The 26,975-nt window shown below is 36.1% G+C and overlaps 1 protein-coding gene across 3 annotated transcripts in view; it reads right to left on the reverse strand.

The window, feature by feature from the left end:
- DCDC1 (doublecortin domain containing 1) overlaps window positions 1-26,975 on the reverse strand; it is a 497,588-nt gene that overhangs the window by 421,455 nt on the left and 49,158 nt on the right. For all 3 annotated transcript variants that reach the window (XM_055094254.2, XM_055094255.2, XM_057299130.1), the window contains exons 4-6: window positions 16,605-16,874; window positions 15,198-15,354; window positions 14,581-14,743 (exon numbers count right to left, since the gene is read on the reverse strand). In XM_055094254.2, coding sequence (XP_054950229.2) covers window positions 14,581-14,743; window positions 15,198-15,354; window positions 16,605-16,874 — 590 coding nt within the window. The remainder of the gene's footprint in view (window positions 1-14,580; window positions 14,744-15,197; window positions 15,355-16,604; window positions 16,875-26,975) is intronic.

The raw sequence follows: 26,975 nt of genomic DNA on the forward strand, positions 1-26,975 counted from the left end.
TGACATAAGCTGTAGCAAGCTGTCTGCTCTGATAGCCTGCATAAATCATCATTTCTGAAGGGAACAGATGTTCAGGGTATGAAAGAGTAATACCACAATTTAGTCCTAATTAAAATTCACCTTAGCCTGCCTCTATTACTGATTAAACGCACCCAGCTGAAAGGGTCTATTGAAAATATCCAGTGTCCTTTGCTTACTATAAAACAACATAGGTCTTGAACTTTTATGTTCTTTAGGGTTGGGAAACATTTCTTTTCTCTTTAATATGATTTCTTATCTATGTTGCTTTAAAGATGCTGACCTCCAAATAGTAACATTATACTGTAATTCTTCTCCTGTGACTAGAAGGAAGGTGCCTTCTAGGACATCCTCGGTGAGAGATTTAAACTATTTCACTGAAAATGAAAAACAGTTTTTCATTAACAGTTTACTTTGACCTATACATTTTCAAAGCTGTGTGCAGAAATTTAAGTTTTAAAACTCCCACTAATATAAACAGGAGTGCAACTAAATTACTATGTATGACTTTGAAAATGTAAGGGTAAGAAGAGGAGTGCAGTATATTGCATACTAAGTTGCCATCAGCATTCTTCTCTTTTCAAGAGGTTTTGTTTCACAAATAAATAATTTGCACCTGAGCCATTTATTTGTGCATTCAATTTATTTTAATCATATTTTCTTCTTACATAAATTACAAAAATACAATGATCCCTCCCTCATCTGCTCTTATTTGTTCTGAGAGAAACATAATTTTATTTATAGATAACTGAAAATAGCTGCATTTATTGCTATTTTGCATTGAAATTTGCCCAGATTTTCAAATGATCTTTCTCTGTTAGCACTCACCTTGAAAGAAGCTTGGCCTCTTTGACCTAGAAATGTTACTTTACATAAAATCTGCTAATATTGATATGAAAAACAAGCCAGTGGTTGTAATAACCTTCGAGTCTCACAATGGCTATATTAAATGTTCAACAACAACAACAACAAAAATCCTCTATTCTTACCCCCGCTTTCACTCTCTGTTACCCACACACATATACACATATAAAAACACATATACCGTGGCAGATAGATAAACAAAACTTGCAGATTAAATTAAAACTAGATTATAAGACTATAGACATAAGTCTTCAAAAAGAGAAAAAACATTTTAACAGAAATTTGTTACTCTGTTTTCATTTTGTAAACTGAAATTAATAGGAATTAGAAATTATAATAGAAAAATAAGCTATAAGTTAATGAGTTCATAAATAGCCAAAAGAATTGAAAACAGATACTCAAGTACATGTACACACATGTTCATAGCAGCACTATTTACAATAGCCAACATGTGGTAACCAAATGTCCATCAATAGATGAATGGATAAACAAATGATAGTACAATGTATAACACAGATGGAATATCATTCAGCCATAAAAAAGAATGAAGTACTGATATTTGCTAAAAAATGGACAAACCTCAAAAACATGCTAAATGAAAGAAGCCAGACATAAAAAAGGTGACATATTGTATGATTCCATTTACATGAAATATCAGAATAGGTAAATCTATAAAAACAGAACATATACTGATGGTTGCCAGCAGCAGGGAGGAGAGGGGATTGAAGAGAAGCTTAATGGGTAAGGGGTTTTATTTTGAAATGATGGAAATATTTTGGAACTAGATAGAGATGTTAGTTACACAACAGTGTGAATGTACTAAATGCTACTAAATTTCTCACTTTAAAATTATTAATTTTGCATTATGTGACCTCAATAAATAAAGAAGAAAAAAAGAAGAGGAGGAGGTCCATAGGTGCTGATCATTGTCAGACAGTATTTCTCTGGGAAAAAAAAAAATCTCTCACAGGGGAAAAAAAAATACGAATGAATTATTGTAGTGTAATGGGAGTTTACCCACAATCTGGATGCCCCTAGATGCTTTGCATGGTGAAAGGGTATTAACTCTACCTTCAAACTACATTTGAACCCTAGCTCTGTTTCTTAGTGACACTAGATGCACTATACCTCCCTGAATTTCAGATTTCTCATTAAAAATTATCTAGTGAGCATCACTCCACTATCTGACAGGGATTAAATATCTTATATGTAAAATTACCTAACATATGGAAGTCATTCCATAAATGCTAGCTTCTTCCCTCACCTCCCTGAAGTTCTATTGCTTATTATGGAGCATCGGAGTATATTAGTTGTTACATCAGTCAGGGTCCAATCAGGAAAACAGAATCTACTCAGAGTATTTGAGCAGAGGAAACTGACTGCAGGGAATTGGTTATGTAAGTGACAGTAAAGGCTAAGAAGCAACTGAAGGACAGTTAGGCCACCCAGAAATTAGAAAGAGCAAGAAACCACTCCCACTAAGGCCAGAGGGAGGAGATGTTACAGGCGTCAAGATTTAGAGAATCTTACCAATAAAGGGTTTTCCAAGGCCAGGTCTAGGGTGAGGGGAGTGAAGGCCAATGAGGCAAAATTTAAGGAAGCTGTGCAGGGCCCTCACAGAACCCTCAGAGCGAATGCCTCCTCAAATTGTGTCCCAGTGATACTTCACTCACCCAACTGTAGTCCCAGTCCCGGCTGAAACTGTCTCTTTCACATGCAGAACTCCTTAAATTCCATGAAAAACAGTACTATAGCCAGACTCCATTTATGTGATTTATAGATACTACCTTATTTAGTTCTCTCAACAACTTTATGAGATAGGTAATATTATTATCCTTATTTACAGTTGAGGAAACTGAGGCACAGAGGCATTAACTTGGCCAAGATCATACAACTGGTATGTGGTGGCACTGGGACATGAATTTTGTTCAAGAAGCTGTGCTCCTAATCACTGCACTCTTTTGCCACTACCATATATCTCAAATTCAATGTCTAAAGCAAAATTTCATATCTTTCTGCACAAACTGTCTCACCCTTCACAGTTCTTATTTCTGTCAGTGTTTCCACTTCTTTTACAGTTATCCACTCTCTCAGCGAGACCTTGAACCCATACTGCTTAATCATTTCTCTCCAACTAATTGCTTATTCATTCAACAATATTTACTGGGTGTCCATACATCAAGGCACCAGGGCGACAGCTGTAAGGAGGACAGAGCTGCTTGTGCAGTTCACAGGCTCTGGCAGAGAAACTGACAGTGTAAGGTCTCTTTGAACAGAGAGGCCTATGAGATGAGAAGTTAGTTGTGAAAATCTGGGGGAAAGGTATTCCAAGCAGACTGAAAACCAAGCACAGAGACTCGAAATGAGGATGGGCCTGGCATGTTTAAGAAAGAAAAATAGAATGGGCACGGTGGCTCATGCCTGTAATTACCCAGCACTTTGGGTGGCCGAGGCAGGTGGATCACCCAGGGTCAGGAGTTCAAGACCAGCCTGGCCAACATGGTGAAACCCCATCTCTACTAAAAATACAAAAAACTAGCCAGGCATTGTGGTGGGCGCCTGTAATCCCAGCTACTCGGGAGGCTGAGGCAGGAGAATTGCTTGAACTCGGGCGGCAGAGGTTGCAGTGAGCCGAGATCATGCCACTGCACTCCAGCCTGGGCAACAAGAGTGAAACTCAGGAAGGGAAGGAAAGGGATGGGGAGGGGAGGGGAGGGGAAGGGAGGGAGGGAAGGGACAGGGAGGGAAGGGGAGAGAGAAAGAAAGAAAGAGAGAAAGACAGAGGAAGGAAGGAAGGGAGGGAGGGAGGGAGGGAGGAAAAGAAAGAAGAAAGAAAGAAAGAAAGAGAGAGAAAGAGAAAGAAAGAAAGAGAATTAAAGAAAAAGAAAGAAAGAAAGAAAGAAAGAAAGAAAGAAAGAAAGAAAGAAAGAAAGAAAGAAAGAAAGAAAGAAAACAGAAAGAGTGTATGTGGTTAAAGCCAAAGAGGCAGAAAGGGGCCACATTATTCAGGTCAAGATAAAGGATTTGGATTTTATTCCGGATGTGATGGGAAGCTGTTAGAAGATTCTCAGCAGGGTGCTATGTGAAGAAAGTACAGTTGTCCCTGGGTATCCATGGAGGCTTGGTTTCAAGACCCCTAGGATACCAAAATCTGTAGATGCTCAAGTCCGTTATATAAAATGTAGTAGTATTTGTATATAACCTACACACATCCCCCTGTGTACTTTAAATCATCTCTAGATTATTTATAATGCCTAATACAATGTGAATGCTAAGTAAATAGTTGTTATACTGTATTTTTGTTTGTATTATTTTTTATTATTCTATTGTTATTTTTTATAGCTCTTTTTTTCTAAATATTTTTGATCCATAGTTGGTTGAACCCGCAGATGCAGAACCCGTGGATACAGAGGGTTGACTATAGTGCATAGTGTAGTAGACACTGTTGGTGCCCCCCCAAGGTGCCTTTTAGCAGGCTAGTGCACCCAAACTCCAGCTGCTTTGAGTCCTGGCTGTGACCATCGCACAGCTGCACCCTTCTGAGAATTGCCTTTGACTGAAAGAAACCTAGTCAGGAAATGCCTATGAGGTTGTGATCTCCTCCCTCTTACCTAGGGAGACAGCCGACAGCCAATGATTGACTGATTCTGGGGCATAGTAGCCAGTCCCCTTGCCTCAAAGGGGAGCAATTCTCTGGTGTCTTTCACATTTCAGACTGGGGGTAGATTTCCAGTGAACACATGTCTTGGCCATGCTTCTTCCTTTGCTCTAGGCTCCTTCTCTCACTCCCTTACATGGTTCAACTCAGAGTATTCCCTCAATAAGTCTCTTGCACTAAAATCCTCATCTCAGGTTCTGCTTCTAGGGAATCTGACCTGAGACACGGTAAAGGAAGGGAGACCTCTCGGTTATTCATTCTTCACAGTAACTCTTCAAAGCATCATTTTTTTTTCCATTTCCAAGCAGACCCATTTGTCCATTTCTGTCTCTGCCTCCTAAAATCTGCAAGAACTTTCTAATTGTATATGATTCTCCTCCATCACATCTGACATTCTATACACCAATCACAGCTGAGTTTTCCTAAGACATCAATTTTATCATTACCTAAAGAGAAAACTCTTGGAACTAGTTTTTGAAGTTTTCTCCTAGTCAGTCAGTCAGTCAGCCAGCCAGCCAGCCAGCCCATCAGGGGTCTGTCAGGCAGTCAACAAATACTTGTTGAGTGTATCCTATGTGCCAGATTCTGTGCAAGGAATATGAAAAATGACACAAGTCCTTTTTCCTAACCTTATGTCTAACAGAAGAGTTTACAATCTGATGCCATTCAAACTTTCTGTTCTTGTCTTACCCTAGTTTGAAGCACTGTTTTACCTAAGCAAATCTGTTCATTATCCCTGTTCACTTTTAAACCCATACTTCACCTATTCAGACTCAAGTCCTTCTCAGGATCCAGTTTAAGATCTTCCCTTACTGCTCCATCAACAACAGCATTTTGGTCAAAGCCATTCAACAAGTCTCTAGGACATTCCAAACTTTCCCACATCTTTCTGTCTTCTTCTGAGCCCTCCAAACTGTCCCAATCTCTGCCCATTACCGAGTTCCAAAGTTGCTTCATTTTTGGGTATCTTTACAGCAGCGCTCCACTACCTGGTACCAATTTACTGTATTAGTGCATTTTCACACCACTAATAAAGACATAGCCAAGACTGGGTAATTTATTTAAAAAGAAGTTTAATTGACTTACAGTTCAGCATGGCTGGGGGGGGCCTCAGGAAACTTAGAATCATGGTGGAAGGAGAAGCAAACACATCCTCTTCACAGTGTGGAAGGAAGGAGAAGTGCAGAGCAAAGAGGCAAAAAGCCTCTTATAAAGCCATAAGATCTGGTGAGAACTCACTCACTATCATGAAAACAGCATGGGGGGGACCACCCCCATGATCTAATTACCTCCCACAAGGCGTCTCCCCCAACATGAGGGGATTATATTTCAGATTACAATTCAATATGAGATTTCCCTGGGGACACAGAGCCAGACCATATCAACCAGGGCACCCTCCTATTTAGCAACAGGAAGTGATTCTTCTGTACATCACCCCTCTGAGGACATATGTTTTCATATCAAGAAATGTGGTTCGAGGGCTGACAGCCAGGGTAAGCATTATTACATCCAGCGGCAAGAAGAAAAACAGAATCTGACTCTTCCATGCCAACACAGAGAAACTGAAGATGGTCAGCAAAGACTTGACAAGACTTCAGCCCTGGCGAGGAAGAGGCTATTCTCAAAGGCTGGGGGTGAGTGGAGTGAGTAGCAACAAAATAGTGAGGGGACTGTAGGGTATGTGGGGCAGGGAGCCAAGCAATTCAAACAAGAACCCTAATGCCATCTAAATCTACTTTGAATTTCTAGGAAAACATACTAGCCATTTTTTTTTTAATTTTTTTTGAGACAGAGTCTCGCTATGTCACCCAGCCTGGAGTGCAGTGGCGTGATCTCGACTCACTGCAACCTCAAGCGATTCTCCTGCCTCAGCCTCCCGAGTAACTGGGACAACAGGCGCGCACCACTGCGCCTGGCTAATTTTTTATATTTTTAGTAGAGATGGGGTTTCACCTTATGGGCCAGGCTGGTCTCAAACTCCTGACCTTGTAATCTGCCAGCGTTGGCCTCCCAAAGTGCTGGGATTACAGGCATGAGCCATCACGCCCGGCCCCCATACTAGCCATTATTAACAAATGCTTCCTACATTTCTGTCTTTCATTAACTTTCTCATCTCTAAAAATTCAAAAATTTTCAACTCCTAGGGCTGAGGCTATCTGGTACCTTTATAAGAATCAGGTTAAAAGGCTAATCAGAGACTCAAAAGAAAGCAACCATTTGTCTCTTATCTACCTTTGACCTTAATGGCCCATCCCCACTTCGAGTTGCCCCACCTTTGCTTTGAGTTGTACCGCTTTTCTGGACCAAACCAATGTTCATCTTACATATATTGATTGATGTCTCATGTCTCCCTGAAATGTATAAAACCAAGCTGTGCTCGGACCACCTTGGGCACATGTCATCAGGACCTCCTGAGGCTGTCTCACAGACATGTATCCTTAACTTTGGCAAAATAAGCTTCCTAAATTGACTGAGACCTGTCTCAGATATTCGGAGTTCACAAATCTCAACGGCAGCAACATCTGAGTTCCCCTTTGGATTGTTCTTGAGTCTCAACCTTTTCTCCTTTGGAATGTTCTTGAATCTCTACCTTTTTCCCTTTGGACTGTTCTTGAATCACTACCTTGTTGATAGTTCTTTCAGCAAGGTCTCTGCCCTCCACAACCAACTGCCAAAGAAAGGGCCCTTGTCTCACCTGATTACCTTATCCCCTCTAAATATGCTAGCCACACCTGGTGGTTTTCAAAGCAATCAGACCTAGACCTGTCCCAGTCTTCCTCTCCTCAGGTACTTTTCTCCGGAAAGTTAAGATTCTGCTGGGTTAGGATGCAGGTGGTGACTGGACTCTAGTGAGGACCTAAGGTTTAGCATAACTTTGGAAAATAGTTCCCAAAAGGGTCGTATCTCAGCTGCTCAGGGACTGCCATGTCCACCTGACTGTTCATATACTTACTCTCCCAAAGCACTCAGAGAACCTTATGTTCCAACCATAGATTATATTTTATTTGATAGAATCCATGTCTTATTTTATTTTCATGATTTTATTTTTAACCAAACCATGAAAAAGATAAAGCACTTCTTAGCTTGCTTTTCTGTTAAAAGGTCTATCTACAATATAATTATATTTCCTCAGTCTACTTCAAAAAAGCCAATGTCTGTCACAAAATTAAATAAATCTGGATGCTCCTAACATTATAATTTTCCATTTTGCTTGTACCAAGTAAAAAGAATACTGCCTTCTTTTACTTCTAGAATAAAAAGCAGCAAACTTGCAACTTCAAATCCACAAGCTTATTAAAAATCTTAATTTTAAAAATTTGTTCTCTGGTAGTTGTGCAATAAATTTGAAAACACAACACTCTGACTGTCAAGTAGGTATAGATAGTGACATTAAATATGAATAAGCACATCATTTCATGAATGCAAGATGAGTTTATAAAATACAAATGCTCTGACAGTAAGAAAACATACTGCTATATTCAATTATATCATCTGCCCAAAATACAATTGCTTCTATGTTTGGTAAATAGATTAAATCCAGGTCACATTCCTGCATTCAACTGAGTTTCTAGTCACTCCCTTTTCTCTAAATACTTGCTCTCTTTGTTTCTGCATGTTCTTAAGTGTCATCATTTATTGCTATAGGCATGATGGCTATATTTAACTAATAATGACAGTGATTGTCATTAGATTTTAACTCAGTAACACTAGTCTGACATATCATTTGAAGTATGTCTTCAATTTACATTTGATTAAAATTACAAACATCCCATCTATTGTGCCAATCAAAATGTTGTCACCCTTTCCCTGAACTTTTCTATGAACTTTCTTTAAATAAGTTATGGCAGCTTAAAGTTAAGGCTAGCCCTGGGTCATGAATATATTTTAAAATACAACTTTTGGAATGGAGCAGACTAAGGCCACTTGGGGCTCCTTTTATAAAAGGCCTTGATTTTGACCTACACCCTAGATATTGAGAGTTCAAAGCCTTTAACTCAGATTCCCATATCATGCTGTATACATAACTACTTGGCAGGTATTTTAATTTGGTTGTATTTATTTCAAGATCTCAGACCTAGCAAATACCTTTGTTAGTAAAATCAGATACGTGTGACAACTTGTATGAAAAGCTTGTGGAAACATACCTAGAAAGGATGGAGCAAAAGAAGGAAAATAAATAAGGGCAGGTAGAAAAATAACATTTCAGGTAACTATCATATGCCAGGTTTTTATATCATCTTCTTTACTTCCCATAATACATCTGTGGGATGTAAACTTATTTTTTATTTTTATTTTTTTTGAGACAGAGTCTCGCTCTGTCGCCAAGCTGGAGTGCAGTGGCATGATCTCGGCTCACTGCAACCTCTGCCTCACGGGTTCAAGCAATTCTCCTGCCTCAGCCTCCCTAGTATCTGGGACCACAGGCTCGCGCCACCATGCCCAGCTAATTTTTGTATTTTTAGTAGAGATGGGATTTTACCATGTTGGCCAGAATAGTGTTGATCTCTTGACCTCATGATTTGCTTGCCTTGGCCTCCCAAAGTGCTGGGATTACAGGCGAGAGCCACCACACCTGGCCGAGGTATAAACTATTATGCTCAATTTATGGATGAAGAAACTTAGGCTTAGCGAGATTAAGTGACTGGCCCAGGTTCACACTCTAGTTTGCTTTCCTGGCAGTGATGAAGAAAGTAGAAACAAATTTTGTTGTTGTTATTTTCCTGAGCCCAGCCAGCTATTCTAGAAAGGTAAAAGTGGACACAAGGTTCTGACTAACTTCAAGTCTTAGTTATGTTTATAAGATGGTATTCTCAGTTTTCTGTTTAGACCAGGGGCTTATAGACACTTAATTTTCAAATGATTTATCTTTATTAGAAATATCCAATAGGCATTTAAAGTATTACTTCATCTATATTACATATAAGGACATTGAAGTGCAGACCAGTTTGCCCAAGACCAGACACAGGGACTAGAATCTTGCAACATCAGCTGACTTCGAGTCTAGTGTCCTTTAAAATAAACAATAATGCATTTCTCACAACTCTCCTAACAAGATATCTAAAGCCTTCAAAAGTGAAAAGTTCAAAAAGCAAACCACTCTGAAAGAATAACTATAGAATATATAAATGAATTCTCAGGTAAAGTAACAAGCAGCATAGGCAGACAACTAAGTGATTTGATTTAAAGGTAACTGTTTCATTTTCAATTTTGTAAATGCATTCAAGTTAACAGGACAGTATAGGTTTGCAAGCATCTGTACAGTAAACAAATGTAGTCTCTGTGTATGAATATAATTCAACATTTTATGGTTATGTCAAGAACTTAGGTGTTTTTCAATGATTTGGTATTTGACAATATAAAGAGATGCTGCCAGCCACACACAGGCTATAGATTTTCCTACTGACTAAGAACACTTTTTTGGTCCATCTCTTATAATTGTCTTCAAATCCACACCTATTTTATATACCAAGGATATTCTATTCTTTTATTTACAGATTTAAAACTTTGGAATAGAAAATACATAAAATATTTTCCTATAGTTTTACCCTCACTTATAGAAATAGAAGAAGCATATGCTGTCTGAGAAGAAAATGGTTTTTTTTCCCACCACATAATGCCATCTTCCTCCTTTTGAATATATATAGAAAAGTGGAAGTTAAAATGTACAAACAATCTAACCTAATAAATACACTATTCAAACCAAAAGATAAAAGGGAATTTGGGAAAGCCAGTCCCAACTACCTTAGCTGACTGAATTAAGTAGTGGTTGCCCTGTAGGTGAACACCACAAAGGCTGGTATCTGTTTTGGCAAGACTAAAGCAGCCATTGGTGTAGGCAGCACTATAGCGTTCTGTCTTGAGATCTAGCAGCAGAAATATTAAGGTATGATGTGATGTGAGTAGTGGGTCACCTATTGAAATTTGTGCTTTTAACATAACAATTTAAAAATCAACAAATTCAGTAGATATATAATGGAAGAGAATATAATGCATGAATCCAGGTTCATTAAATGAATGCATTTTTTGAAAAACAAAATATGACAGAACATTTCATTATGGACGCAGATATGAGAAAAAGTGTTATGCTGCTATTTAGAATGTGTCTTGTGTGTCGTGGAATTGAAATATTTCCAAATCATCAATAATTAAAATGATGAGAATCCATCATTTCACTGACACTTCTACATGAAAAGATGGCCTATTTTAAATGTGCTCACACATATTCTTGTCAATCACAAGCTGTCATAGCAAATTATTTCATTTTGTAGATCACATGGCAGTTACTAGAAAATCTCTAGGCTTAAATTTAGATCTTAGGTGTGTAGTATCAAGAACTCCTTTCATGCATTTTTTTCTGTGACTACATCTTCACAATATTGGATCTAAAAGATTTAAAATCTTATTCATAATACTAAGTTTCACTTCTGGTTAACAAAACTCAGGACTGAAATGAATCACTGTAAATGATAATTCTGAAAGCCCAGTAATAGAATAGGATATACAGGAGAGAGTAGAAATATTCAACCAAAAAGTTTTAAAGACAATCAGAGCTCCATACAACAGAACTTGGACCTAACGAATTAGGTCTAAAGAGTGTTTTCCCCTCATCTTATTTAAGATATTCAGGCAATCACAGGGCACGAACCACTTATTATGCTATGTTTGCATTACTTACATACAGCTCCTAGCAGTTATAAAGGAACTGAACTCTTATAAACCCCATGGATCTGATCCAAGAATTTTCACTGTGTCACAATTAAGCAGAAGATTTAGGAAACTGTGAATAAAACCTAAACCACATGGCCATGAATCAGAAAACTTAATATGCCTTTTCAAACAATTCATTAACTACATATTCATAATTTCAATGAATTATTAATAAATGTCAGAAACTTTAAATGCCAGAAGTATAATACCCAATAAGGCAACATTATCAACAGTATTTATATAAAATATTTCTATTTTCCTGATCTTTTCCATACACAATTAATATTTATGATTAAATATTCAACTTTAAAATGTAAGAATTATTCTAATACTGCATTTCAACAAGGAATGCTTCATGTCAGTCTTGACCTTGGCCTGACCTCCGTATGAAAGCTTTGTGTTTCAAGGTATGTGATGAATAGCTCTCCGGCTTTCTATTAGATCCAATGCCACTGGTTGTCAACAGTGATGCTCAAAAGGCATAGTAAAATAGTTAAAATATCAGAGATGTTCTGTAGGATTTTTTCTGTCTTAGTAAATCTGGAAATCGTTCTTAGGCAATTTTCTCCATCTACATTGCTTTTCCAATGAATAAGGAAAACCATTGAAGTATAGATATATAATTGCCAAAATATATACTGGCTTGTTTGGCCTTCCAATGCCAGAAATAAAATAAGATCCATTTGATTTATGTTGTAAAATAGTATTCTCAGTTTGAAGGATTTATAACTTATCTACTCAGTTTAAGTTCCTTAAAGGCCAGGACTTCTATCCCTATGCTGGGGCACACATAGTAGGTACTCAATAAAAATGTGTTGATTTAAATTTTGATTTAATTGCATTAAATCAGAATTTAAATTAGAGATGAAAGAATAATGATAAAAAAGAAATCAGACTATGAACCACAGCTTTTATCTTTCTCTGACCTGGCCTAGTATCTAGCATATATAGACTCTCAATAAATGTTTGTTGAATGAATAAAAGTCTGTAAATTAAAACAATGACCAGTTATCAATTGTATATAAAATACTTATGCTCATTTAGAAAGATACATCATTAACACTTAATTCTGCCAATTGATTTCCCCTATTTACCTTTAGCATGTTCAATTATCCAACTTCTGATCATGTCTCTTTAAGTTTATCTACCACTTTCAAAGTTATTCACACGTTTTTATTTTAATGGTACACTTGTGGCTAGTTGGAAAATTATTGATTTATCTGTAAAACAGATGACAGAAAGGTAATCTTCAAGCTGATTTTGGTGGTTTGAAAAAGTGTATGTGAATATGTGAGTGATATGTAATATATCACTCACATCAAGTTAAATATTATCTTTCATATATAAATGTATATATGTTTACATTTATATTCTTAACATTCTGAAAGAAACCAAATATCATTGTTTAAGCTTATCTATAAGCTCAACTTAGATGAATGGCTTTTCCCCATTATACTTATCCTAACTCTTTTTAATGGACATGTGATATGCTAGTCTGTGTCCAAGCTCACCTACAATTTCTTTTCTCAAAAGACAAGGCACATCTGCCACCTGCTCTACTCCGTGTCCCAGCAACAACTGTCGAGCAGCATAAAGATTGATTATCAGTCAAAAACCATTGCACAACACCAGATTTTGGTGGGTTAAGCTTGCTGATCCAGCAAGAGATGGTGTGAAATTTTCAGGAATGTGTGCCAACATTTTGGTGCTAAAAGAACAGCAGTGCATGTCACAGTGAAACACAGCCAAAGATACACAGACAAAGCAGAGAAGTTTTTTGTTCTGGACTTGGCTTTTGAAAAGGATAAAAGAGAAAACAAAAAGTAGGAGGAAATTAGTTAGTACATTTAAAAATCATCCACCAAGTTCAGTCATGTGTGTGACATTATTATTTTAGGCATACATGTCCAGGAGATTTTCTTCTTAGCTTAGCTATAAATAATTTTTATATGTCTCTTCTACAATACCATTATTCATATGAAAGGCAAGCATTTCTTATTAATAAAGATAATCAAGGATCTTAATGAAGCAATCATTACAAATATATCTGAATTTTTTAAAGTCACAGAAAAGTATTTGCCCACTAAGACCCATGTTTTTATATAAGCAAATGATTCAATGAATATAAAATTAAGGCAGCCAGCCATATTTTAAACTTAAAGCAAAATGTGAAAAATATATGAGTCTACACTATCACGTAGGTAATTTTCAATGACCATTATAGCAACAAGTTTCTTTACAAGAACGAAATTTTCTTAAATTTTCTATCGAATTCAAGAAATTGCTTATTTCCTGAAGATCAAGTATTACATAAAAGAGAAATCCTAGCACAACTTTATACAATAACATTAACAGAAGGGAGATTTTCATCACCTCATCTGTAATGAACTCCAGAATTACTTTTCTTCTACTTATGCAATTACTGCCTAGACTTGCCTTTGATTCACTAGCTTTATAGAAGTTGCAGAAAAAAATTACTTCTAATAAAGTATAAAAAGCATAGGAAAGTACAGCAGTTAGACACACTGAATTTTTATGGCAAAGTCCTTATTCCTGTTATTTAAATCCGATTATCATACATAGCACTAGATACCAAACTCTGGGTACAACATGCTTGGAAGAATATTCTTAGATAGTAGTGCTTTTATTTCTCCCTTAAAATGTATTCTTTTCCACTGAGGAAAGAAAAATGTTATTTTTTTAAATTTTAGAAAATCTCCACATTTCTGAAATGTTGGAAGAAATGAACTTTTTGGAAAACCTTAATTGAAAATATGTGTAGGATTATATTATACATTTTAAGGTTAAAAAATAATCAAGCTGGAACATTTCTTATGAAATACGTTATTAGGAGAATCATATGTATATAAGAAATGTATGTTCATTATTGGCCACATTTTCATAATTATGTTGATACTATCTGAAAAAAGACCAAGAGTGTAAATGAACAAATGATACTTAAAACTTTGAACTATTTTCTGAGAGGATAAGTCTAATGAATTATGTCTGTTGAGTGTCACAGAAACTAAACAGTAAATTCAATAATCTCTGATTTAATTTATTATATTTTCACCATTTAACCTCCTGCAGGCTCCCTAATGTCTATTCAGATCTATATTAAATTAAGCACCAATGCTAATGAAGGGCAATAAACGTGGCTGTCAGTGGATTTTTCTTTCATTAAGCACATTATCCTCTTACTGAGCTGTAAATGCGTAAACATTAGTTTTGTTAAACCATGCAAAAAAGACAGGATGAAAATCATTTTTTAATTGCACCCCTTAAGCAATTCAGTATGTGTGGGGGTAGGGTATTTTTTAGATCTTTTTTACCTTTAATTTTTTTGAATGGATTTAAAAAGGGCTCTCCCGTTGAAACATAAACATCGGCTTCATGGGGTATAACTTCAGGTTCGAGGGCTTCCTTGCCGTCTGCCAAGAACACTCGTCTTGCGGCCATGTTCAGATTCAGCTTTTCTGTGCACTTTTCCAGCAGCTAGAAGAAAGCAAGAGGTAAGTCAAAGTGATTTACTACAAAGAAAGTAATATATTTCCCTCAAAACAAAAGGTTCTAATGATCAAAATAGAAACCCAATTGAGTCACTTGCCAATACAGTTATTTTCTAGCAGTTGAAAATATAGAAATAAAAGGTAAGTCACAGCATGAAGCATATCTAATTATTGACTAAATTTAACATTTAAATGATCTGTCATTTTAATAACTCTACAAGGTATTGTAGAGTTGCATCTGTTTAAATACACTGTTTATATATTGAATTTTTTTAAAAAAGGAAAGGAGTGAAATTCCTATGAAATCTACGTATATATAAGCAATCTGTAGATTCAGATTCTTAAAAAGAAAATATTAACAATAATTTTCTCATTTTTTATATTATAAAGAGAGTAAGGGAAAAAAAATAAAGCACAGAAAACTTTGGAACACTAGTTACCAAGGTGATGGTTGGTACAGTAACTCTGGCAAAGACTGTTCTAGATCCATTTTTGAAAGCTGTTACTTTAATCACTCTTGGTTGAAGTTTGTGTCTTTGAGACAATTTCTGCCAATTCCGGGCTGACTGAAATTTTAAAGAAGAGAACTCTGCAACCCTGAAGAAAAAGAAAAACAGAAAAATTGATGCATGCTAATTAGTGAAAGCTTTTAAATAAATATTATCCTGGATTTTTTTAAACAGATATAAGCACTAAAGATTGTTCCTATGTATATAAGTATACCTAACAAAACTTTTTATAGGATAAGATTGTTGTTACAGAGTAACACTCTCACTATTTAAATATTCAAAAAAATTTAAAACACAGTGTTTGCCAAAACTGCTCATATAAAACATATATATCAGAATAAATGATTTTTATCACTTTACTTATAAAACACAACAGTCCTTTTAAAATATATATATATTATATGCAACTAAAAATTATATATATGAGATATGTTCTGATAGCAAAAAATAGTAATATGGTCTTAATATCATGAAACAGCAAATGGCTAAGATTCTATCCAAGTTTTCATGTTTATCAAAGTTCTTTAATTTTTTTTAAAAATGTTTAAAATTCAAAAATATTTGATTTTAAAATTTTGATTCCAAGGTTAATTGTATTGCTCTCATTTCAAACTGTTCAGAAGTGGTAACGGTGAAGATTTCTAAGTTTTGTCTTCGGGCAAAACTAATTTTGAGATTTATGATTTTTCTCAGCAAAAGTATGTGGTAAACTGACTAACGTCAAATTTTCTTCATAATTCTCTAACTAACCAAGTTAATTTGTAATGCCACAGAAGAAGAGTAAATATTTTAAAATAAAAATGTCACACAAATTACAAACACAACATATCCACATATTCAAACATTTGAAAATAGTGGGGTATTAGTTTCTTGGTTTGATTTTTGTTTTTACTAATATTTTCTTCTGTCTATGAACTCTCATGTTAACAGTTTATGATAACAATTTGATGTGAAAACATATTTACAAAATTGTTTTATAATAATTTCATTCAATTCAATTCTGTTTCAAACTGTTGGTTAAATATCAAAAGAAAGCATTTTTATTTTTAAATAAGTTCATGTGAGCAAAGATATTTCATGATCCTAGCCTGATTCTGCTTCAAATATTCTTTTCAGAGTTTCTGATTGCCCGGGTTGAAGTGTATCTCATATTTCCCACAGTGTAATTAACAACATTCTACTCTGGTGCTTTCAAAGAAAAAAACAAAAACAAAAACAAAACCCGAGAGATGTGTTACATTTTAATGTCTGAGATAGTCAATTGAAACATTATAAACTCTGCTCAAAGGAAAGAACTTCAACAATAGGTTAAAAAGAACAGAGAACAGCTTTGATTACCTCAGTTGACCCACTGGAGCACTGACAGGTCTGTTTCTCTTGGATGCTGATATAGAACAAGAATTGTTTTTACTGTTTGATTTGTAGCTATCTAGGTCTGATATTTCATCATGGCTGTGATCTGATGCTGTTTGATGTGTGGAGCAATCTTGAAGTCCTGACCCTTCTGATACTGCTGCTGAATGCACAAGTCTGTTGGGGCCAAACTGAGACTGCAAATAATCATCAGTAGTTTTAATAACTGCTTTTGCCTGGGATGACATAAACTCTCTGGAAGAAACAATGCATGGAAGAATACAATTAATTGATTTGTAATCATTTATTAACAAATACCACATAATAATGAGTTGTGTGCTATGTGCTACACAAAATACTACACACTTGTTTAATGTCTACAATATTCCTGGGAAGTGGTTATTATTTTTATTCCCATTTTACAGATTTAAGAAATTGAGGCTCAGTGAGGTTAATTAACTTGCCCACTGTCACATAATCAATAACTGACAGGATGGGAATTTGAACCCAAGCCTGTCCTGAAATAAAATCCACATTCATAACCATTAAGCTTCATTGCTTTACTTAATTCAACCAAAAGGAAGCTTGCATAATGTTTAAAACAATGTAAGTATAACTTTTAAATTCTTAGATCCACTTTATTTTCTAATACTTACTTAGCACTCTGTTGTTAAAAATATGTGGGTCCTACCCTCAAGAAACTTGAAAACAATCCCCTAATAGAGAATATATGTTAAATAAACTGAAACTGAGTGTGTATTAACCTTAAAGATGAAAATAATTCATTGAAGGCCATTTTAGAATGGGTGGGAATAAAGTCGGTAAAGGCTTCACAGCAGACCTGAGATTAGCCTAACTAACTCATCTCTGTTCAGGACTATCCTGGTTTTGGCACTGAGGGTCACACATTCCAGGAACTCCCTCAGTCTCAGATAAACTGGGTCAGTTGGTCACCCTACTGGTATTTAGGCTGGAAGAGTAATATGTGGATGAACTATGATGTGTGAACAGGGAACCACATGACCTGGAAGAACATATTAATCTATGTAGACACCAAGTTGGGAAGATGAATAGGTATAGAATATACCGGTATGATAAAATAAAATAAGTTTTAATATATTTGCAAATACTGAGCTGTGTGGTGATCACACATAGACGATAGTCAGGTTCCATGTATTACCGTAATCGGAAGTATCTTTGCACAAACCAAATCTGCTTCTTTCCAATTTGCTCATTCCTCAATAGTTATTGCATAATATAACCCCCCCAAACACACCCCCAATTATAAATTAACATATGTTCAGTGTTGAAAGCTCAGCAGGGATTGCCCCTCCTCCAAATCTTTCACATCCACAAATGTCATTATAATCACAATTATTTCTTCCAGCCTGCCGTCTTTATGGTCACAAACGAGTAAAATGGTCAATTATTTCCTCTGAAAAAATGAATGGTAGTCACACGTCAGAGGGAAAATAGATGTTTGTGTGTGTGTGTGTGTGTGTGTGTGAGCTCACACAGTGGACCCAGGGGAACTACACCTCTGGAATCCAAGCAGTTGTATTCTGCTGTTGTTGTTATCACATGTTTCTATCCAAGTCTGCCCTAGACTGAGTACAGTACTGGGGAGAGGAGCAGCCTTCCCTACACATTGGATATAACCAGGCTCAAAACTGTGGCAAACAATGCCTTGAAAGGGTCTTTGGACTAGCTCTGGCAAAAGTGGGACCTCCCTGCAGACCACCTAAGCCACTCAGATTTTGATAACAGTGGTGAGTGATGGCATGTGGCAGCAGTCATTTCAAACTGGCAGTGTTTCTGCAGCAATAGCAATGGCTCTTCACATGGTTACCAAGCTCTTCAACCTGGGGGAAGACCAGTAAACAGCCAGGGGAAAGAATCACAGATTTCATAAACAGTTCCAAGTTTCCAATAGTTACTTGAAGAGCAGATTCCCATATTTTTTAAAAAAATGGAATTCCCTACTTAAAAGTAGAATAAGGTGTCTTTTTTAATGAATGTATTTTTTTCATTATGAAATACTTATAAATATACTAATGATTTTTAACATAACAATCCATTATTCTACCACCACAAGGCAAAAGGTTTTTACTTTTTCATATTCTGAAGTTTTAATCATGTTATATCCTCAATTCTATTGCCTTCTGACTAAATACTGTTTTATAACCATTATTCATGTTGCTCTATGCTCTGTATGGATTTTACTGGAATATAATATTTTATCAACTATATTGATATAGCCCTCTTCTACCTAGTTATGCATGGGCTGTCTATCATTTTTGTTTGTCACACACATCTTCCCCATCTTCTGGTAACAGCACTTGCATTCTTTTGGGAATGCAAACTCTTCCCAACTCCACATGATCCTGATAGGGTTAGGACAAGAGATTATAGATTTACCCAGTGAATGGTAAAAATTTAAATTAAAAAATTTAATTTAAAATTAAATTTAAATATATGGTTCAACTATATATTTATTTATTTATTACCTGGTTTTCTCTAGTAATTTATATCTGAAAGTGGGAGAAGGGGTAGTTTTTTATGTTAAAGAGTTAATATTATTGGCCCACTATGAATAGTCTTCAGCTTTGATATGTTTTACAACATTGAGGACAGGTTTTCAGTAATTCTTTTTTTTTTTTTTTGAGATGGAGTATTGCTCTGTTGCCCAGGCTGGAGTGCAGTGGCGCAATCTCAGCTCACTGCAACATCTGCCTCCCAGGTTCAAGCAATTCTTCTGCCTCAGCCTCCTGAGTAGCTGAGACTACAGGCGCATGCAACCACGCCCAGCTGAATTTTTTGTATTTTTAGTAGAGACGGTGTTTCACCATGTTAGCCAGGATGGTCTCAATCTCCTGACTTCATGATCCTCCCACCTCGGCCTCTCAAAGTGCTGGGATTACACGGCGCCCAGCCTCAGTAGTTCTTACACACTCTCAAACTCATCTTTCTTATAACAATTGATAGGTGTTTCATAGCTTGTTAGGTGTTGGAGAGGATGATTACATACCCTTGCAAAGCCAACTTGTCCCACATGGGAATTAAACCCACATAGTCAGTTTGCTAAACTGGTGCTGGAATGAAGGGTGTTAGGTTCCTCCAGCTTTCCAGAAACAGAGAGGCACACTTAGGCTTCAAGTGATAAGGCTTATTATCAAGATACATAGAAAGTTATGAAAGTAAATAAAACCACTCCTGCAGGGCACAAAAATTGGAAGGCCATTCATGGCTGTCAAGGATACACTAGTGACTTAATTCTAGTAGACTCCATGCTTTTTGACTCAGCACCTCCTATCTCCTTCTGTGTCTACCTGCCTCTTCTTCATACATCATTATTGCCTGATTTACCTCTATCCTCCCCCTTTCCTCATGGCTTCTGCTAACTTGCTCTATGTGTCTCCTCATTTCTATGCTAAATTACTTTCTTCAGTCTCTGTCTATATGACTTACGTTCAAATTCCTCAAAGAGTTTAATTTCATCACTACACAGGATAGGACACCCCTGTTGGGTAGAACTCTTATGTGAGGCAACCTCATGCTACTGGCAAGCCTGCATATGGGAAAGTACCTAGCAACGGCCCAGCTAGAGATAGGACAGCAGGATGCACAATGGAGGTACACAGGAGGTAGGGTAATATGGGCTGTCAGTGCCTTCCAAACAGGGAAAATATAATTGGGTGGGGACTTGCATGGCCTGTCTGGTACACTAAGATGAGCAGAGACACTATATATTGATTGATTTTTAAAGTATTCACTAAAATACATCATACAATTTAAATTTCTGTCAGAAGTGTTTAAATGTAACAACTGCTGAAACACTGCTCTGATTCTTTTGATTATTTTAATATTAGTCTTTCACTTCTAATCACAGAGGAATATAAGAATACAGTACCATGATTGCAGGCCCAGTCTCTGGACCATCTGGCCCAACAGTCTATGTCAATGTTGGCCCAAAGAGATGTGGATCAAAAGGAAGGATTGTGCTCCTCGACAATCCTAAAGATGCCAATCTTGAGGGTGAAGAATTTAACACAAACAACTGCCAGCATGATAACCTGATCATCATAATACAGGAATTTATTAATCCCTCAAAATCCTCCCCATTTATTTCTGAGAGTCCTCAAAGTGGTACATTATAAATTTCTGAAAGTATCTCCTATGTCCCTATAAAAATATGTTGATAAGAGTCACAGCTGTTTCCACTCTCTTCTCTCACTGCCTCTCTGCTGCCACGACCAGTCACAAGAACAATGAGGTCCATGCCAAGGTACTACCTCAGAGTGTTTCCAAAGACTCTAGTGCTTGGGGCCAGAAGAATCTAGTATAGAGATGATGAAAAGAGACACCTCTCCAACCCTGTCCTATTAAGTCACCGAAACTCTGAAGCAGCTCAACTTGTGGGTAGAGCCCTAAGGAGTCTTCTTTCAACAGTTCCATCAGCTTTTGGTCCTTACTTGCCCAATTATAGGGACTCTCATCCAGGCTAGGCAAGGTATAAATCATATATCATGCCCTCCATATTGACAATGATAGTAACAATACTAATAGCTAATGCCTACATAGCATTTATGTCAGACACTGTTCTAAGCATTTTATATATATTTATAATTTAATCCTCACAACAGCCCTGTATTATTATTCCCCTTTTCCAGATGAGTAAACCAAGGGCTTATGGTATTTGAACTTATGTCTACAATCTTGCTGTGATGATTAATTTTATGTATCAACTTGACTAGGCAACAGGATGCCCAGATATCTGAGGAAACATTATTTCTGGGTGTGTCTGTAAGGATGTTTCCAGAAGAGATTAGCATTTGAACTGGTGGACCAAGTAAAGCAGATGGCCCTCCGAGGGCAGGTGGGCATCATTCAATCTGTTGAGGGCCTGATTAGACCGAAAAGGCAAAGAAGGTTGGAATCTGGCTTCCTCTGCCTTACTGCTTCAGCTGGGACATTAATCTTCCCTGTTCTGGTCACTCTTGGTTCTCAGGCCTTCAGACTCAGATTGGAAACTACAGCAATGGCCCTCTGTCTCTCAGGCCTTTGAACCACACCACTGGTTTTCCTGGGTCTCCAGCTTGTAGATGGCTAATCATGAGACTTCACAGCCTCCATAATCGGGTGAGCCAACACCTTATCCTATGTACATATATAATATATAAACAAAATATGCAGTATATAGGCTGGACATGGGTGGCTTATGCCTGTAATCCCAGCACTTTGGGAGGCTGAGGTGGGAGGATTGCTGAAATAGGGAGTTCAAGATCAGCCTGGGCAACAGAGCAAGACCTCGTCTCTAAAAAAAATTACAAAAAATTTTAAAGTCAAATAAAATATTTATTTTTAAAGTATAAATTTAAAAATAAAATAAAATATTAAAACCTACTGGTTCTGTTTCTCTGGAGAACCCTAATATATTTGCTATTTGTTTTCTGTTTTACCTATCTGTTCTATGCTCTTTTTCACTTCTTTGTTGTCTTTGTTTAGATTAAAAAATAATTTTCCATTATTTCATTTCCCCTTCTATTAGGTTATAAGTTATACATTTGCTTAACTTTATTTTTACTGGTTATGCTAGCCATTACAATATGAATCCTTGTCCTATTAAAGTTTAACATGATTACTTACTCATTACTTTCCAGACAATGCACAAACCTTAAAACACATTATATCTGTTTATTGTTGCTTCCTAGGGCTGATGAACAATACCTTTGTTCCCATTTTCATGAATAGGTGCATCTGTCTTTCAGGGGTCCTAGCCTTATGCAGGGAGCTCAGCTCCAGAATATTCCTTGCTCGAGCTTGAGGTTTTGCATCCTGTTCTTCCTGTGCTTCTTGAGAACTATTAATTATATACATTTTACATTATAATTTTAAGATCTACATTTTTAAGATCTACATTAAGATCTACACAGATATCTTTTCTAAAATTCAGTAAGTTGTATGATAGTTTTGCTGAATTTTGTCTTTCCCAACTGATACTAAATTTAATTTAGTGCTGTGGTTATTTTTACTCATTGGCCCATATGTAGTCTCCGTGAACAGGTATAGTTCCTTTGCATGTGAATTCCTAAACCAATTGTTCTAGAAAATGGTCTTTTGTCCAAAGACAAAAACAAAAACAAAAAACAAAACAAAACAAAACCCTCACCTTCTCCTCACCTACTGTTGAAATTTTCTATAACATTCTGGAACCTGGGCTAATTTTATAACATAGATTTTCTTTTTAATATTTCTGTCAGATTGATCATCTTGTCCTGGAAGTGTATATGTCTCTACTGCAAATTTTTCATTACATCTGTAAATAACTCACATATAAACAGACAAAGTAGTTCCTTTTTCAGTATGATTTCTATGCCAACCCCACATGAAGGAATGTGCTTCCTCCCTGTGCATCCACACCTGCCCTGGATGATTTGATAGCCAGAATTACTACATCTCATTGGTTATTTCCTATCATATAAAATGCTAGCTTTTAATTTCTGTCAAACATTTCAATTTATCATTGCATTATTTAATCTTTTGCCATGATATAGAAGCATTCTTTTTAAGCCTGAAGTTTAAATTCCACTAAAATGGATTAATACAAGAACATTAATCATATTACTTCATAAGTACACTTCCTTTAAAAATCTATTTATATATCTAACCTACCTACCTACCACTTACTTCTCCATTCATTATTAGTTGTACATCTATTGAAGCACAACAAACTACCACAAAATTAGTGGCTTAAAATAACATCTATTTATGAGCACACTATTTCTGTAGGTCCAGAGTCTGGGCAAAGCTTAGCTGGATCCTCTGTTCAGGATCTCACAGAGCTGAAATCAAGGTGTCAGCTGGGGCTGCAGTCTCATCTGATGCTCAGGGTCCTCTTCCAAGCTCATTCAGGTTGGTGCCAGAATTCAGTTCTTGACTGCTATAGAACTTATACTGACTATCATGTTTTTTGAGGCCAGGAATAGCTTAGCTTTCTAAATTGTCAATCTATGATCGCTATCATTTAAGAGTTTATCTGATTAGGTCAGGCACACCCAGAATAATCTCCCTTTTAATTAACTTAAAGATAACTTATTATGTCACTTAACAACATCTGCAGAAATCTTTTCTCTTTTGCCATATAATGAAACTTAATCATGATGGTGATATCTCATTACATTTACAGGTCCTAAAGATCTTAAACATGGTGGAATTTACAACCCTCTTGATATTTCAGGGTAGCATTTAATTATGCTTACTCTCTGAGATTTTCATTAAATCTAGTTTACAATTTTTGCTTCACAAAGCAACAACTAAGTAATCTTTAAGGTCTAAAAATATAAGAAAATATTCTTAGGAAGGAGTACAGAAAAAAACAGGTAAGTAGACCATAAGAATTAAGGAGATGACTACAGATTTGACAAGAACAATTTTTCTCCTCATTTCCTCTCCTTAATGGCATTAGTAAACCTTAGTGACTTTTTATAGCAATTTGAAGAAAACTCCTAGTAAAATCATACTTCTTGGTCTCACATTCAACAATTTCTACCAAGTGGTGCTGCTCATTACTCCCCTGTAATATCCCTCAGCTATAACTACACCACATTGCCTTCCATAGTTCCTATCTGCATACCCTTTTTTTTTTTTTTTTTTTTTTGAGACAGAGTCTCACTCTGTCACCCAGACTGGAGTACAGTGGTACAGTCTCGGCTCACTGCAAGCTCCACCTCCCGGGTTCATGCCATCCTCCTGCCTCAGCCTCCCGAGTAGCTGAGACTACAGGTGCATGCTGCCACGCCCGGCTAATTTTTTGTATTTTTAGTAGAGAGGGGGTTTCACCGTGTTAGCCAGGATGGTCTCGATCTCCTGACCTTGTGATCCGCCCACCTGGGCCTCCCAAATTGCTGGGATTACAGGCGTGAGCCACCGTGCCCGGCCATCTGCATACCTTTTTACCAATTGTGTTCACTCAGCTAATCTATACCTATTACTGTACTCCCTTCAAAAAATAAATATTTAATAAATGTTGATCTCAACTCAGAACTTACATTTTCTAGAAACTCTTTCATAATAATATTAATTGTCAGGTGAAAGAGAGAACTATTAAATAGTTACACATATAAATTTACAATTACTGATCACGATTAGCTCTGAAGAAAAAGCCCTGGTTACTGAAGGGGAAAATTCCAGGGGTTAGGGTCATGGAAAAGGCCTCACCAAAACTGTTTAGGATGACAAGACACATAAGAGAAGTTAATTCTGTCAGATCATAGTTATTCCTTATTCCAAATCATTTTCCCAGGCCCTTTGTATAAATTGATGTCCTGTTTTGCATATTGCCATGTTTGCTTTGTTATCGGTTATATGATTTAAGATGATTTCAGATCCCACTCTGCAAGAGTAAGATCCTTGTTTTACATCTGCTACATTTCCACAGGAACTCAATCAGTGGTTGATATGCAGGAATTATTCTTTGATAATTATGACAGCGTGCAAAAATGTATCCAAATGCCACTGAAAAGAAACAAACACAATTTAAGAAATAAAATAAAAGAAAGCTGAAGCCAAGAGTTATGTCAGGTAATGTTGATTATCTATGTAAGTCATTTCCCCCATTTCTTCTTAGATAAAGTCTCGGTTATTTTTAAGAATTCATCTTCCTTACATGTCCATGGTAAGTATCCTATGATCAGCTCCAGTGAGTAAATCTTCAATGGTCTAAAGCCAATGATGGTAATTTCATTTCCCTTGACCCTGGCAGGTTAAGTAATCTGCTTGTGATCTAATTTTGGCCAATGAGACATAAAAAATCTTTTACAGAAAGGTTATTTGCCCTAATGAAAAAGAGATACAAGTGATCAAACATCCATCTTCTTTACTCGGACATTGTTGAGTGAACATGTGATGAGCCATCTTGCAAGCAGGAGGGGTCAAGCCAAAGGATCTAGCCAATATTCTGAGGATGGCAGAGGCAAAGACACAATGAGCCAGACTTTTTGATAACACTGCTGAACTGCTGAATTTAACCCTAAAATTGCTCTCTCTCTGAATTCTTCTTATGTGAAGTAATGAATGTTCCTCATTTTTAAAGTAACTTTCAGTTGAATTTTGTTACTTTCCACTGATAGTGGCCTAACATATAATCAGCTTTCCACTACTGCATTAAATGTAATGGACATGTAGTATAATGTAACTGACAATCCGAATTACTTTTGCTTTATTTTTAGTTTTATTAAACACCTTTACTAATGTTGAATTAATTTCAAAATAACGTAAAATATAATCTGCTATTTTCTAAAAATTCTACTTTTATTTAATCAGGAATGTTTCACCGGAAATTTCAGTATAAGCATAAAATGACATGGAGTTTTTATTTTCCCTCTTTATGAAACACAAAACATCCTTGCTATGTTTAGATTTCTATGGCATAAATTTGCATGTGGCTAATAATTCTATTCTTAAGCAGGAAACGCGGCTACTTTGACAGACCCTGGCTCAAAAACAAACATGCAGGTATAAGTTATCACACAATTTGGATGTGAATTCAACAGCAGGATAATGAAATGACAGTTGCCAAGGATTTGTACTTGCTGTCGCTTCATACTCGTGTTGCCTGTCAAAATGTCTCTTTTTCTTATACAGAAGCCATAGAATTTTTATGGATAGCAATTACTTACAATATGAAATGAAGTACATCAAATCTAACAACCACTCTTTAGCCCTTCATTATTTGGTAGTCTCTTTGTTAAATGCAGTCAACCATTTTCATCTAAATTATTTATTTATAGTGTATATTTGACAAGCATATATTTCTTGCTTTATATTTTTATGGCATTTAAACCTTCCTGAAGAGTTTTTTTTAATATTATCATTTGTAAAACTTATCTTTATTATAGTACCATTTTAATGGTAATTAAGCTCTTGAATTGAAATATATACAAATAAAATATAAACACAAAGGGAAATGACCATAAGTATGTTCAATAATGAATCATCAGTTTAAAATACTGGAATGCAACCAATAAAAGAAATAACCCCACTTATGTTTGGTGAATGTAAGCTTTTATAAAATCTCTTAAGTACACAAAGCACAAAGTTTTTATTAAACTTCATCCTGCCCTTTCTCCAACTTGCTTAAACTTCCAAAGATACAAATAACTTTCTCCAATTGCTAGATTCTGTGATAAAATACAATTTAAACATCATAGAAAATGAGTAATAAAAGTAAAAAATTCCCCAAAAGTTTTACTTCCAATTCCAGAAGAAAATGTAATTCTAATTTGGCCTAAAAATGTGTATAAGGGTTTTTCCAACTGCAGAGCAATTTCAGGATATTTTATAACACATAACAAATTT

Source organism: Pan paniscus, chromosome 9 (genome assembly GCF_029289425.2).
Source record: "Pan paniscus chromosome 9, NHGRI_mPanPan1-v2.0_pri, whole genome shotgun sequence".
Classification (NCBI taxonomy): domain Eukaryota; kingdom Metazoa; phylum Chordata; class Mammalia; order Primates; family Hominidae; genus Pan; species Pan paniscus.